The sequence below is a fragment of the Anneissia japonica genome, unplaced genomic scaffold (assembly GCF_011630105.1).
Source record: "Anneissia japonica isolate Jap-2015-1 unplaced genomic scaffold, ASM1163010v1 scaffold288009_len375886_cov190, whole genome shotgun sequence".
In the NCBI taxonomy this organism is placed as follows: Eukaryota; Metazoa; Echinodermata; class Crinoidea; order Comatulida; family Comatulidae; genus Anneissia; species Anneissia japonica.
Window position 1 is genome coordinate 85705 of NW_022748146.1, and position 16513 is coordinate 102217.

The 16513-nt window shown below is 34.6% G+C and overlaps 1 protein-coding gene across 3 annotated transcripts; it reads right to left on the minus strand.

The window, feature by feature from the left end:
* Positions 1 to 325: 325 nt before the first annotated feature.
* LOC117120676 (SMC5-SMC6 complex localization factor protein 1-like) lies at positions 326 to 15156 on the minus strand. 3 transcript variants are annotated; one of them, XR_004447401.1, is made up of 19 exons: positions 15001 to 15156; positions 13392 to 13546; positions 12247 to 12325; positions 11245 to 11482; positions 10145 to 10310; positions 9589 to 9670; positions 8655 to 9169; positions 8260 to 8328; positions 7485 to 7646; positions 6773 to 7092; positions 6087 to 6448; positions 5651 to 5817; positions 4919 to 5004; positions 4283 to 4335; positions 3348 to 3557; positions 3122 to 3238; positions 2155 to 2268; positions 581 to 1673; positions 326 to 548 (listed from the first exon to the last, which is right to left on the minus strand). XR_004447401.1 is itself a non-coding variant. In XM_033265703.1 (18 exons), the coding sequence occupies exons 2-18, from the start codon at positions 13506 to 13508 to the stop codon at positions 1198 to 1200; spliced, it is 3333 nt and encodes a 1110-aa protein (XP_033121594.1). In that variant the 5' UTR covers positions 13509 to 13546; positions 15001 to 15156; the 3' UTR covers positions 326 to 1197. The 3 variants fall into 3 exon arrangements, 2 of the variants coding, with proteins under 2 accessions (XP_033121594.1, XP_033121595.1); XM_033265703.1 differs by having other exon boundaries at positions 326 to 1673; XM_033265704.1 differs by lacking the exon at positions 3348 to 3557 and having other exon boundaries at positions 326 to 1673.
* Positions 15157 to 16513: the final 1357 nt, after the last annotated feature.

Here is a 16513-nt window from a genome sequence, read left to right on the forward strand (position 1 = left end):
CTCTGCATCGTTTTCCATAAGAAATAAGCAACATATCAGAATATGATTGGTACGAAAATGTAAATGGGGTCATATAATGATGCAAACTTGGTTAGAGTGTACAGTAATTATAAAAATTGTATAGAGAAAGAATAGGGAATGATGCAAGGTTTTTTTTTTAGAGCTTTCAGAAATGATCTGTATAACCTAATCCTGAACTGATACTGTAGAATGTGTTCTTTAATACTGTGTGTATAACCATATCTTATACTCCTGTATTATAAAGATGGATGATTAGTTCAGATGATGTTAATTAATTCATCAGTATTGATAGATAACTACACTGATGCTTTTGCTGCTTATTCATTAACAGTAGCTTTAATAATTTAGTGATACTATAGTGGATAGATATAGTGCTGTGCATTAGATATATGCCACATGTGCATGTTGAATACCAGCCTGTTTCTTCCATCATCTCTGTTGTACAGGGTTTTTGACAATCTTTTACAAACTGGGTTTTCATATATTTGTTCCAATCCCACCTTTAGTTTGTCTGAATTTCCATGGCACTTTTAGCACATGTAAGGTGATTTACCTGCACCTTGTTGATGTAGGTTCTCATTTTTTATTTGTTTAAAATTTAGAACCATTGACTACCAAAGAAGCATACATTGGAGGTAATGTTTGCTGAAGTTTACACTTTATCATTTTTGTTGGTTTACTTGAGCATACTACAGTATAGGGATCTAGCATTGGTAGCACCGTCTGTTTGATGATCCTAACAAAATACATGAAAATGACTGAGAAAAACAATAAAAAGTTAAGTTTTCAACGTCTTGGCTTATATTTCTTCTTGCCTTGTACTGTACTAGTATATAATCCATTACAGTAATAAGATAAATGAACATGCAGATATATTACGTTTGAACTAAAGTAGATATCAAGGTATAAGCGTTAAATATTTCCGTAACATATTAGCATACAATGTTTTAAAAAATGTTCAATGTCGTTAACATGAAATATAAAATTATATATATACACAAGTGCGACATAAAAGAATGCCCTCTGCTACATCTTTGGTACTTTAAACTTCTAATATACAACTTTTGTACACGTTGCTGAGGCATTTGCTAGTCCTATGAGCACCCAATAATCCACAGCCCACACGTTTAGTTATGACAGGAGGCATTAGCTAGCACAGTCCAGTAGTATGCATAACTACAAATCAGCACTATTATCTACAAAGCCGCCTAGCATTTGTAACCTCAACAATATTGATGCACTGGTACCTATGCTTATCTTGCTCAAGTGCTTATGGAAGTTGGAGAGATGATCATTCAGTTGACTAAAAACAGTCAAGTCGCACAGAACTCTTTCCTCATTGGACTGTTTCACGCATTCTGGCAGTATAGCCCGGATATCAGAGCCTGGTTGGGATGTTTGCCCATTAGATGATAGAGGGCGTACTTTGACATTATGAATTCTAGATTGAGCACAATCTACTTCTTGCCTCAGTATCTGCAGGTCATTGCGTATAATGTAATCCATCAGAAGATGTTGGATCAACGTAGCAAATATTGCACATTTCGTAGAATCAACCAAAACTGGAGGCTGACCGAGAACTTCACGATACGTTTGGTCATCAGGCATAGAGCTGTTGTGAACCTTGTCAACACTTGACATACTTGGCGATTCTTTAAAAAAAAAGGAAAATTGAGGTTAAAAATTAATGTAAAATATGGAAATTGTAGGTATCCTTGCCGTAACCATATGAGGCTTGCTATTACAAAACCAGCGTACTGTCGCTAATGGACTGAGTAATAAGCATAAGAATGTTTACTTTATAGTACAGAGAAGCTAAAATAATTTTACTCATTATTTGGCAACAGTAAGTCAATCCTAGTAAATGACCATTTTAAAGCTTATAATGAGAATATTTACTAAAATGTTCATGCTTTTGTCACCGATGCTAGTTTTGGCATTTCAAGCCCCATATAGTGTCTGCAGACACAATTTGTGGAGGCTACCTAGGCCCAATTAGTTGAAGCTAGCATGGAATTAAAATGGCAAGCATCTTAACCACCAAAGTATTTACAGTTAAAAACTGTAGTGCAATCCTTTCTATTTACTCTTTCATCCTATCTAGCATCACCAGTAAATATCATTGTCGCGTACCTTCAACATTGTTCTCCTTGTCAAATGACAACAATGCTGCTTTCATCTCGGTTGTAACAGCGTAGTCCAGAGGAGTGTATCCATCTACATTCATAGCTGAAAGCAGTTTCTTTCCTACAGACGGACAAAAGTTGTACATGAGTTTTCTTTACAAATACATTCAATTTCTTGGAAGCTAGTAGTAGTCAGTGAGCAGGTTAAAATACAGTACTACAGATTAATATTGAATGCTAGTTTGAATACAGATTCAAATGAGTAAGGTCAGCTTCCATGAACATGAGCATTGAATGAAGTGCAATAATTTGGATTTTATGGTAATTGCTGAATGTTCTACTATATGCGTACATAATTTTCGAGGTTACTTTTGAGTTAAGAGTGGGCTTTGTTTCAAAATGAATGCTGTCAATTTTGGCATTTACTACTATAAAACAAAAGACGGGCCACTGTAACACCAGTCTTTATCGCAGGGTGTATTAATCGGCATTAAAACACCTAAACTACTGTTTTAACCGAGCAAGTTTTTAATTTATTTTGTTTCTCTGAAATACAATGTCTGTACTGCATTATCTCGAAAAGAAGCCCATGGGCTTCTTTCAAAGATAGGCTTCTTTTCGAGGCTACTTTTACAAACTAAAGAGGGGGCTTCAATTCGGCTTCTTCTCAAGATTGAGCCCATTAGGCTTTTATTTGAGGTTTTATGGTATTGTGGTGGTCATTTGATGACCTAGGATAGATGGTTCTATTTTTTTTTGTGGGGTGTTCATTTTAAGAAAAAATGGCAATGTAAATTTATTGAGGTAAAACTTGATATGATTATGATAATGTAACATTTGCATTGGACAAAGAGGATAGAAAACATTGTTGTATTTACAAAAAAAAAACTATAACTTATCCTTCTGATTAACTATGAGAATAAAGCAACAGTACACAAAGTACTAGGAAAAAGACAGAAATTGTAGCCACTAACCCTTTGACTGAACCAGCAGTCTTGCAATTTCAATTCTGCCATTGATAACAGCATCATGCAAAGGAGTTGTACCGCAAGAGGGCGCTGCAAGTAAATTTAATCCAGTCCATGAGGTTTCTGTAAGAAACAATAAAAATAAACATTGCTTTATTTGTTGTAGTCGATTATCATTCAAGTTTATAATTACAGTATATAAATTCCTATTAATTATTGTATAATTACTTACTACTCTTGTCAAAGTAGTCCATAATAGTCCTAAAGGGTCTAAATCGCAATAGCTCCTTGACACAGGCTACATGCCCATGGTTGCAAGCCTCATGCATTGCAGTCCATCCTGCATTGTCCTGACTGTTCACATCAATGCCGGGTTCCTTCAACAGTTCTTTCACTTTGGAAAGATTTCCCTTGATGCAGGCTGTCTGTAGAGCAGTCTCACCTTGAGTTTTAAACAAACATTTTATTATTTATTTAGGTTTAAAAACAGTACAAGACTGACAACAATTCCAGATTACAATAATATTATGAAATTATACACTTATAAAATCTAAAAAAATATTTAATATTAATTACTGCATATAGGCCTAAAATGTATAAAGTGTATAAGACTAGGCTTAAAATAGCAAATTACGATTAAAAAACAGGTGGGGGTCATTCTTGTATGCATGACATACAAATTTTAGATTTTAAAAATCGTTCGTCTTGTGTACGGATGGTTCATAAGATGCAAAATTTACTAACTGCATTTAAACTATTAAATGTTAGTATGAATGAACGCAATTTTAAATACGGGGAAATAACATTTAGATGAACATTTAAAAACTTAAAATAAAATAGTATTATTTGGAAGATTAGCCTTGTATTTGGCTCCATTTTTAGTCAGCTAGATGCAGTATCAGGACCATAAAAAGTAGGAACTCCGACCATGAAACAGTGGGTCGTCTTATATGTGGGTTGCATTGTATGTGAGTATATACGGCAATATATAAATAAAATTTTAATATCCATGACATATACAAGGTATACATCTTAGTAAACATCTGTGCACTACTGTTGTAAACTTACAATTTTATCATTCAACAATAAGAAGAATGCAAAAATTATGAGGTTTTTTAGGGAAGGTGTCATTAGAGGCTTTAGCAAACACTCTCAGAAAAATATTACCTTTCGCATTCCTTTTGTTTACTTTCAATGGTCTTTCACTTTTTATTTGTACCCTGAAATAGAGGTAAAAAAAATAAGGCATGATACATTGTTCTCAAAATTGAAACAATTTTACTGGTAAATTTGTCCATAAAAATTCAGCTATGTGCGCAGTGTGAAGCATTGCCCCTTTTGAATGGGTCTAATGACTTGAAAAAAAAAAACACATAGCCTAGTCCTAGACTGGAATAATGTTCCTTTATTGAAAAATGGCTAGCCTAGACCACTAGGCCTTTCAATTATTTTTTTATATATTACAAACTCAGAATTTTTACCAGATGGCTTGTTATTTTTACCGGTAAAATTGACGACTAAAACGACTTTGGGAGAACACTGATGATATACAAATTCAGTTCTAGAAAACATAAAACAGTCCACATTTAAAGAAGATAGCAGGCCAATGATTTACTTTAAAAACTATGCACTAATTAAAAATATTTAATCTTAATTTTCCCCCAACAATAATTGCAATTTAGATTCAAGTACTACACAGTAGGGTTAAAATTTTTATGAGCATGTGCAGTGTAGCCAAGTATATGTTATGTTGCCAGGCATCAGATGCACTCTCATTGTCATAATACTTAAGGTTGTGCTTACTTTGGAACATCTGGTGTCTTTGTTGGGGCACGTACTGCATTGATGCGCGAGGTAGATTCTGGTAGAAGGTAGAAATACCAAGTAACCTACAAGAACATAAATAAGGCAAGCATGTCAATAAACCAAATATATGCAACACAGTAATTAAAATATACGCAGTGCCCCAATGAATCAAATATTTCTAAGGATTAAAAAACCTCTACGTTGTTGTCTATAGTACTTTAACTTGTATTATGTCAATAGGTCATTTGCCTTGATAAATAGTTAAACTAAGTCACAAATTATATTGAAAAGGTCTAAAAATAATCCAAAATCCACTGTTTGAATCTGAACCTAAAGAGTGGCCACCAACCTATCTTGATTCCCAGGGAATTTTATAGAGTATGTTTTGATGCCGGAAATATTAATACAAACAAAAAGGAATTAAAAAGGGGATTTGCAGAAGACACTTTTAGAGCAGGCGGTAGACCAGAATAGGGATGTGAATATGCTGCCTTTAGGCATAGATAAGTAATTGACAACCTAGCCTAGGTAAGGATATGATTTTATTAGTAATTTAATATAGGGTACACATGTAAATAACTCACTGTAAGAGTTAGGGATGGGCGATGCAAAATTGGAGAATTTTGATTCATTAATAGCCAATATATGAGCATTTTAAATACCAGTGTACGATTTTTTGGTGATTGCATGTCCTGATTTGTTATAATAATAATTTTTTTTTTAACTTACAATTTTTCCAAGAGAAAGTTTTTGGTCCTTCATCTTGCTGTTACTATTAGCCACCAAAGCACTGTCATAGGTTGACAGGATTGTGACCAAAGACATGGTCTTGACCCATGAACAGGTCAATGTATCAAGAAACAGTTCAACGCACTTCTGGTTGATCAACATACCACCTGTATAAGCAAGGAAACAAGAAGCTATGTTAAAAAAAACTAAAACTACAAGAAGGCAATAATTATCAACATTACGTCAAAATGTGAAAGCCAAGCATAATGAACCATTGCAACTAAGCCCCCCCAATTGGATATTGTTGTTAAGTCCTATTAAATAATAGCATAAATGTATACGAACATGTACATATGTACACCACGCACACAAGCCTTTTTGTGTCTCAGGCCCATTAAGCTGCTTAAGATAAGCAATTTCTATATTAATATCTTACTTTGTTTCAACCTTGAGACCATTTCTCTGACCAGGTCTGAGCCAAGCCCCTCCTCACTGATTCCTGTCAACACAGCATTTGGTTCTTTGGATTCAGCAATCCTACAACACTCTGCTGCCATGCCAAATAAAGCTTGGAGTAATCTAAGGCACTTCCATGATGACTTTTCATCACTGGCCTGGCCATAGCAGGCCTGGCTCTCACTACCCTTGTCAACAGTGACCATGTCTAGTGCCTGCACTAAGTAGTCCATCAGCTTCCTTACAAAAGGAACAGTGGGCTTGACAGGTCCCCTTGGCCACAGTACTTTTGCCACCATCGTCTCTTCAACTCCTTGCCTCATTTTGTCTTTGTTCCGCCACCTGAAAAGTTAGGATAATACATCAAATGATACACAAGTCAATTTAAGCAGTTTTTATTTTAGGTTAAAATGCTAATATGTTGTTATTTTTGTTTTTATTGTGATTCTTATCACAATCTAATATTTAAACAAGTCAGCCAACTTTGCTATAAATTATACTTCAAACCTGTTATAGCCTGATCTGTCCATTTATATATATATATATATCTATCTGGACCAGACCACTGTCAGGTAAGAAAGTATATTATGAAAATGCTAACACCTCAGAGAGGCACTTTGACAATCATTTGGTAACCTTGCTACTAAAACTATCTATAGAATCTACCTGTCGCAAAATGCCTTGAAGTCTTGTTCAAACAGTGCCACCAAGTAGTGAAGAAGTAACAAACATTGACCTCTTTCCACTGCTTTTGACTCCTGGCCTGCAGAAATGGCTCCACAAATCACATAATTCATAAAGTCCCATGGAGTGTCACAACAGAAGTACAATTCTGAGCTTTTCTCATTACTCTTCATTACCCCCTCTGTACAGAAGGACTGCAAGTACATAATGTTGATAGGCAGATGCATGCCTGATGGAGGGTGAAGACACTGGCATCTTGTCAACACACTAAATAAGTCACGGGCTAATGGACTACTTTCAGTCTGAAAATCAAAGGGGTAGGGGGGTGTCACAATAAGTTATGCATGAATGAGCACTGTCATACATGAATGATTATCATGAAAAAATGCATAAATCTAGGTTAAAAAAATCATGTAAATGAAGCAAAATATCAATTAGCTTGTCCCTGTCAAAAAACAAAGACCCATACCTACTTTGCATTATTTAATACAAGTATAGTATGAACTTTATATGCATTTTCATCATCATCATCATCATCATATACATTTTGAGTCCATGTCCATTTTGATCATGGGTTGGACTTTTCTTCATTTGATGGCAGATGTCCAACCTCCTCTGTCCTGAGCCAGTTCCTGACTTTTGCCCTAAAGTATTATACTGAAAAAAAATCATGTTGTATATGAAATAGCCTTACCACTAGCATTTCCTGCATAAATGTGTGTAGCACCCTGGGTGGAGGGTAACGGAAAGTTGATGTTTCAGTCTTTGCCATGTGTACCGCCTCTTCCCACAGGCCTTCCTCGATAGCTCCTTCAATGATGTTGGATGTTAAGTTATAGAATGGCGCTGCACATGTCTTTTCATTTAAATAAAATAATAACATATATAGTGTTAATAACTGAATACTTGGAAGAATTTCATCTAGTCTTAAGTTGATTTAGAATAATATTGTTTTTTGAATATATAGACAAATTTTTTAATCTATATATTAAAGAAACAACATTATACCCAAAATAACTGAATAGTTTTACTGACTTTTCACTAAGAAAATCATTATACTTATTCACCAGGCAACTAAAACGTGGTTTCCATAAAATTGCTTCACTCTTTTCCCTGCAATCGTTGCACTGTGAAGCAATCTCTGATGATGCAATCGGTAAGGCTCCCCAATTTACTAGGCCAACCAGTGTTGCCAAAAAAAGCCAGCGATAACATGTAGCAATTGTATGCAAACCAGACTTTAAAGTTTTTGCAAAGGAATAATAGTAAATTTGTAAGGAAAATGTTTTACATTTTCTATTGGAAAGCTAATAACTTAAGTAATGCCTGTTTGAAAGTAACATCTAGAGCCATCCATACAGTGATGGGCAATGAATTCAGCCTCATTTGCATGAGTGTCCGTTGACTTATCACTGTACCTGTGATTGTACACTGTAGATACAAATTTCGATTAAAAAACCCCCACTTACCAGTTGACTGCCTTGCTTTGGTAAAGCCTGCATCATGTATGGATTCACTGAATATGTTGGTGTTTCAAGCTAACAAAAGAAACAACATTAATGTCAACATTTTTTACAATGTTTTTGAATTAAAATATGGAATAAAAAGCATAATTGTTACCACTGTAGCATAAACAATTCCTTTAAATAACATTGTTTTATAGATCTCTCAACAAATTTCAGTAAGTCAACAGATTGCATTTTTCAGTGACAGCACAAAGTATTGTGAATCGTACCAATATTATTATTATTATAACCATGGACTGGATGTGATCTACAAGTCACATATTTGGACAACAATTTATCACAATATTACTATTCAACTGACAAAAAGTTAGAGAGGAATTGTGGTTTGTTTGAATTACCTTTTGTCGTTTAACATGTTTCAAAGCCTCTTTCACCTCACTTTCTGTGAACACCAATTTCCTTTTGATTGCCACTGCCTTTTTCTCTGGTGTGCTATTTAGATACCTTGTTGGAGATCTCATCTCTTTCTGCTTCCCAATATCTGATAAAGCAGTCTTTCTAGAAAGTTTACTATGTGCAATCATGTTTTTGCTGTCATTGCTTAACTGCCTTACAGATCTTGACCTTGTACCGGCTGACCTCGATGTGATGGTTTGAAACCCTGTGATTTTCGTTGCAGACAAATCATGGGCGACTTTAGTACAGGAAGCAATTGCAAATCTTGTTAATGATCCAGAGTTGGTGGTTGATGAAGCAGACATCCTCTTAGTAGAAGAGCCAACAGAGTTCTTTGCTGCACAACCATGCATGGCCCTTGTGAATGGATCACAGATACTCTTTGATGAAGAGGCACTGACAACCACTGATGCAGAACTGCAGGTGCTGTTTGTCAACGAAGAAGGGCATTGCGAACCTAAAAAGAGATAACTAGTCGATTACATTTTTGCCATATTTATTCAAACATAAGAGCAGACATGGCAACATCTGGCAATCAGTATGGCATGCTTCACCAGTTATTCGTATTAAGACAAAACTCATTTTATACTTTCTCTTAAGGATACTTCCATACCAACAAAGAGGAAGTAGACAATTTGATCTATTATTGACACTGAGGTCATCAGGAACATATACATTATCACAAGAGTTTTGAGAATCATGGAAGATTGCTGTATAGGCGTGTTTTAAAAAGTCTGAAATACAAAAAAAAAAACAGGAAAAAAAACAATGTCTGATGGCAAACTGGCAACTGTAGTAAAATACATATACAAGGCTTGTTCCTTCAATGTTGACGAAGTCATCATCATCACCACTACTTTTTAGTTGTCAACTTACCTATCATGTCACTGATACTGACAACTGGTGACAATGTTACGTTGACACTTAACACATGATACTTGCTAACATTTGGAGATTCCTGAAATATATCAATCATATGGTTTGCAAGTGTGTTATAACAACTCACCTATAATGTTTTCAGGAAATATAGTACTACCATCATAAATTCATAAATTTTAAAGATTTATTTAAAATTCTTTTTACACATGTTGAAATGTTCATAGTGTTTTACTACCATCATGTATTTTTAAATCATCAGTGTTACCATGCCATTTCATTACTGCTTTTTTAATCTCAAAATGTCTCTGTCTCTTTTCAGAGTTACAGTCTTTTTGTTTTATTTAAGACTAATTAGTGGATCCTCTTGCTTTTGTAAGTGTGCTGGCAAGTCTAGTTAATAAGTCAATGTATGTATAAATAACATAGAGGCATGCCATCCTAAAACCTGCGTACTGTTGCTAATTGTTAAACTGAGTACTTAGCATAGTTACTATTTGATAATATGGATAGGTTGTCATAAATTTGTTGTAAATTCAAGTAACTGATTGATTACCTCAAAAAGGACCTCAGCAAGAAAATCCGGAACTACGCAGATGACACCTTTCATAGCAAAAGTTTTGATTTTGCTTCTGTAGGCTTTATCTACAAGAATATGTGTTAGATCTGCAGTATTGGCTGTCGACATGCTAACAACCTTGGCTCCTCCTGTCTGGAGCAACCTGTAGAAAGGGTAAACAGATAGCAATAGATTAACCAATAAACAATTGTTTCAGTGTGGGCAGGACAATGGTGGAAATTTTAATGGATGACAACTTCTTGGTCTGGAATTTGTCATTGGTGTCAGGTACTGCCCTTCATTTTTCCTAGTAACAGCATATACCCCATAGATGTGAAAACATTTAAACTTTCAAATTATTCTATAATGTAACAGCTAATATTCAGTAATAAATTATTTTGTATCAATTTGATCCCATATTTTGAAAGCATGAGGTGGTCTCAGTCTCCATATATATAACTAATTGGCTTTAGCTTAGTCTGAAGATTGTCACTTAATACTTTAAAAAGTGGTCTCAAAGTGTAGGGTTTAGAATATTTGGATGAAAACTGTGTATTGAGAATTGCGTATTGAGAATAAACTATGATTCAAATGATTTATTCAAATTTATTTTACTATAAATAATTTAGATTGCATTTTAACTTAAATGGAAAAAATCAATAAAACATCAAGCAACATCCAATTTGCAATTAAATAAGTTAATTCTTTTTTTCATGAATTTGTTATGATCTGGTATTATATAATTGTACGAATTGGAAAGGATTTAAATAAATGTTACTTTGGCTATGTTCTCACACAGCTGCTAAAGGATCCAGTTAGGTGCCGTGCGTCCATAAGAGAAAATCCCGATCCGGATACCAAAAATATGATGATACGTACGCGTGATTGGTTGATGATAAAAACGCGCTCAACTTGCTAACTGATAGCGCTTGCTAACCGTTAGCGGTATCCGGATACCCTTACTGGTTAGCGCTAACCGATTGGGCATTCTCATGCAGGTGCTAACAGTTAGTGCTAATGGTTAGCTCCCAATCCGGATACTAGGGCTCTCGTAAGAACCAGGCTAATGAATTGAATTTACCCTTTATAATATTTACCTCTTATAGACATTAGGTCGTCTTTCTATATTCTCAATAATCAATCCTACAGTCCAGTCACTGAATGCACGTTTTCCTGTCCGTTCAACATATTCACGCCAACGCCTTGGACTATTCATCCCAAGAGAATAACTGAGATGCTTTGTAGCAGGGCTTCCCCACTCATAATCACACTCTTCAAGCCAGCGACCAACTTTGTGACTCTTCACAATGTAATCCTTCACCAAAACCCACTTTCCTATTTAAAAAAAAATCATCTTTCAATTTTATCAAAATAGAGAATCATAATAAAAATATAAGTACAAAATTGTTTGAGGTGATCAGACTATCAAATATGATTAGAAAAAAACATGACATACATAATTAAGGTCATGATGACATCACATTGACCATACTAAAAACCTTTCTGTTTACAGAAATATGCATATGTTTTCCCTTATTTCATCTGGGGAGGTTTTTATTAATGACGGATGAGCTATCATTTGTCGGGTCTGCAGAGCTGGGCTCCACCTGTTCCTTACTCGAGACAAAAGCCCAGCATACTGCCTAACAGAGTGCCTGCGTGCACCCGGGTGTGGCAGCGACACTGCTTTCGACATTGGTGGGTGGAGCCCTGTTCTGGATACTAATACCGATAGCGCACATGCTTTTCAGAACTGTGTTTAGTTTAAGCAATGTAGTGCAAATTATTTACTACTTGTTTTTCTTTTATTGCTGTATAGCGGAATGCGCTATAGAAGAATGGAACTATTACTATTATTATATAATAACTATACGGCATATAAGCATAGTACAGATTTTTGTCAAAGCAAATTTGAAAATCTAGACAGAGTCTGATATCTGTAATATTGTGGAAGCATGCTAGAATGTTGTCAATCCTAATTCATCTTAATTCTATTTAAATCACAAAATGAACATTGGAAATATGTCCCAACAGCACATTTATTAAAGTACTATACCAGAATTATTCCACTTTCATTTAATAATAGTAAAAACACTTACCAGCAGCACAACCACATAAGTATTTCTCACTCCTCATTGGTCGTTGACTAACAATATGCGTGCATTCTGCCAGATAATCCTGTCAAACAAAAACAATGTTTGTAAAGTTAACAAATCACATAATTGAAATACACTAGAGTAGTTCAAGTTTTGGTAAAACTGTTGAGGAAAAATAGGGAAAAAAATTTCCATTTATCTCCATATTAATAGAGATTGTTTATAATACATTCACTTGTGTGCACATGGTCTATTCAATACAGATTCATCAGGGAAAGGGATTGACTTCTAATTTTGACATGTGGTGTAAAGCAGGTATGTTGATGATACCCAATCAAGGACGTTAAAAGTCCTTGACCCATACCTCCATGCTTCACCCTATGGTTTACTCATTATACTATGGAGGAATATAAAATAAATGACAGCAGCACTTTTGAGACTAACAATATAGAATTTATTCTCTAGCTTTGTTCCCACAGTGGACTTCATCAGAAGACTATGGAGGAAATATGTGGCAAAAACAAGCTAAACTAGTCACTCCTCAACATTTTGTTATGAAGTTTTACCTTACAGGAGTTTATACAGCTATTTAAAGAAGACTGGGCGAAATGTTACTATATTTTATTTTTTAAAAAGTTTAGCTTATAAACATTGGCGGTTAAATACCCTATTTTGCTTCAATTAAATAAAGAAAAAAAAAATAGAACTACAAAAATAGTGTATCAATGACATATCCAAACTATCTAAACTCCAAATTAAAAACCAATATGTATACAGTTATTGAGTTTCTTAGATTACAAATTTAGCACACAGACACATGTCATAAAAATTTTTAATAATCTCATCTAAAATTGATTTCCTGTTTCCGGGGTCAGACATGGTCTATATGTATTACACACATTATGTCCATTACAATGTTTCCAATGCATAGAAATCAAAATTATCAACCTTCCAAAACCATGTATTGACCTGTATCTCCCATTGACAGATTACAGACAAATGACTGGTAGGGTTGGTTTTGACTACTGTATTGAGTTTCTTGAGTTTTTTTTTAGTTGGAACCAGATGCCACGTCAAGCAAGGATTAAGTTTGAGTGTAAATGTAACTGTACAGTCACAAAACAAAAAAGTTGTCATGCTTTACTAACCCTTGACTCTAAATATTGCGCCTTAAGATCCAAAACATATCTGACAAGTTGGTCTCGTTCTGACTCGCCGAATCCGGAGAGATGAAACTTGCGTGTTTCCCTCAACCTCAGATGCATGGCTCCTCTTTGTCTTGACTAACACCATAAACAGTCCTCTACAATAATTATCATAGTATAATAATAGTGCATTTGAGGAGATGGTTAAAATTGCCAAAAACACATTTACTAAATTACAAGTGTACAAAACCCTGACTTGATTTAAAAGAATGTTTGACTCAAAAGCAAATTACTTACCTTTGACATGTTTATTGTTTTAAGGAAGCACAAATCGCCAAGATAAACATCAGCGATTACACTTCAAGACGGACTGCTGCGGGAGAGAGGGAAGGGGTGTCACAGCCAGCGACAATGTACACTTGCACTACCTACACTTCTTTTTTCTAAGAACCAGAAAAATTTTGTCCAAGTCCAGTGTTCTTTTTTTTTTTTGCTGCTGTTTTCAAGCTCAAGTTTAAAAACAAGCAATGTTTTATCGTTTGTTATTTCACACACTTTTCAAACAAAAAATTACTATTGTACAGCAGTAGACTGTATTGGTATTAGAGGGTATTACATTGTCACACTTATTATTGTAAGGTACAGATTGGATTTGCTCATTATGCTGTCACCGATCTCAACATGAGGATTGCGCAGGTTACCAAAAAACAGGAAGTTCAAGAGTTCAACAGTTATGTCTTTTCATATTTTTTCTTAATTTTTTTGACACCAACTGGACTTTGAAAGATTACTAGGTGTGGTTTTCCCACCCTAATTTTATATTATTTTTTATATTCCAAAGTTCTTGATTAATGATTATAAATTTAGTTTTATTTTGTAAAAAATAATTTGTGCTTATTTGAAGATGTATTTTTTTATTCTGGCTGTTGACTTAGTATTTTTAATTTTTTTCAAAATTATTTATAAAAATTAATTATAAAAATTACTTAAAATAATTTTTTTTTAAATTACACAACACTACAGTATATAATATTTTATTTAGGAAAAACATTTTATTATCTTTCAATTGTTATCAAACATTAATTTTATTACTCTTTATTTAATTATTATTATATCATTAAAAAAAATTTAAAAAAACATTCCTGAAACCTGTAGTGAAAAGGGTTAAGGTATCCTTTTATGTTACAGTGTGGTTCCTCAATTTATTCACCAGGCCTAGCCTAGCTGGGATGCCTACACAGCAGTAACAAAAAACAGTGATGGTTTTGTATTGTAGATTATAAATAATACAACACAACATAATTATCAACAACATGCATTAATTACAGAGGCTGAGTGCAAAAAAAGGTAATGTAGGCCTATGCTAGTGAACTTTTTAGTATTCTGCTCTAGGCCTAACCCTAACATTGTGATGAAAATTTGCTGGGAAATTCCCATCACACAGACAGGCCTAGGCTAGCCTAGCTAGGCCTATGCCAAGAGTCTAGGCCTAGCCTAGCTCTCTTCATGCTCTAGCCTAGGCCTAGGCTTCGTATCTTGGAACGAGGCCTTGGGGCCTAGCATTATTTTGCGTCAGTTTAGTTTTCAAAATTATAACTCCCATTTAACTTACATTTTCTATGCGTAGCTTAGCAAAAGAAACTGGTTTACTAATGTTCTGATAAAATAAGCACTTTCTTTTTCTAACTAACCAACCAAACCACCGACCCTTCTTGCATACGATGTGCGTGATGTGGGAAAGTACCACCGTGATGTGTTGTATTTCGAAAGTTTGGCGCTATACGTACGTGTGGGTCAAAGGTTAATTTTAAGACAGGACTTACATTTAAAAGTCTTTGATTGGCGCATGCATGCGATAGGTGATAAGTAGGCGCGGCTTACCTACTACATCGGAAGTGGCGGTTACGGTATTCGGGGTGGGGGAATAGTTTGACAATTTCCTATCTTAAATTTTTCAAAATTATTTAAGAATTAGGAAAAAAAGAGAAAATTATTATATAAGTCTGAGAGTGTTATTTCCGGCAATCTGGAGGTGCCGTAATTATATGTTTTCATACCCTCTTCTGTGAGAATCCTTATCCTTAAAGGGTGAGGGGGAGGCGAAATATATATATATAATTTTTATTTATCTCCAATGGCAGGTAGAAATGTGCTAGACAGCGGTGGCGCCAGAAATTTGTCGACAATGGGTTCGACATGTCCGTAGGAGGGGTCCCAACCAATGGGCCGACGAAACCCTTTTGGGGTTCACTGGGAGAATTTTTTACGGCTTAGTATGGTCCAAAAGGTGCTTTTAAAGCAAAATATTAAGGATTGGCAATCAAAATAACATTATTTGGATAGGCAAATTATTAATATTTTTTTTTAATATTTTATCCGACGACCTAGCCGTGTGTTGGAGACAGGAAGGTCCAGGCCTGTCCAACGGTCCACGGAGGGGAAAATTTCCCCTGCCCGCTGGTGCCACTACTGGCTATGTGGCACGGTGTACGGTAAGAATGGCCCTGGGAAAAATGGCCCCAGAAAAAATGGCCCTGGTAAAAATGACCCCAAATGACAGGTAGGTGAAAATGGCCCTAATAATAAAATTTTGTATTTAAACTGATTTTTAAAAATATGCATATTTTTAAACTGAAATAATTAAATTTTTTAAAGGAATCTAGCATCAAATAGGCCTAAATTGCCATTTACATTTTACTTTTTGCAGAAATTACATATTCAATGATAAAATATTCAAAGATAAAAAAAAAGCCATGAATAACACTTTTTTTTCCATTTAAATGTTAAAAAATAGCAACAACATAATCAATAAATCAACATAAATCATGCATTTATTAATACTAAAATAGTTTATTTGTGGCCAATTTCAAGGAAGCGGAATCACAATTTTCCAGAAATTCAATCCGGATATTGGTAAACCCCACAAACAATGAGTTTATATGAACATCAAATTATTATTATTAATTATTTTTTTTTTTTTTTTTTTAGAAAAAGAGAGTTCTACAATCGTAATTAAAGGGTTTGGATGGGGTTCGCAGTGTGTTTGGGGAATTGTGGTGTATTTGCAAGCATTTTTTCACAAAAAAAAATCAACATTTTAACCAAAAAATAGGTTCTTATAAATA

Bases quoted from the DNA above. Each gene is read 5' to 3' on its own strand.
- LOC117120676 (XM_033265703.1), bottom strand. From the start codon at position 13,508: ATGCATCTGAGGTTGAGGGAAACACGCAAGTTTCATCTCTCCGGATTC. The intron at 6,449-6,772 runs GTAGATTCTATA...CTAACTTTTCAG, and splicing joins TTCAAGGCATTTTGCGACAG to GTGGCGGAACAAAGACAAAA. The intron at 4,336-4,918 runs GTAAGCACAACC...CCTCTATTTCAG, and splicing joins AAGACACCAGATGTTCCAAA to GGTACAAATAAAAAGTGAAA.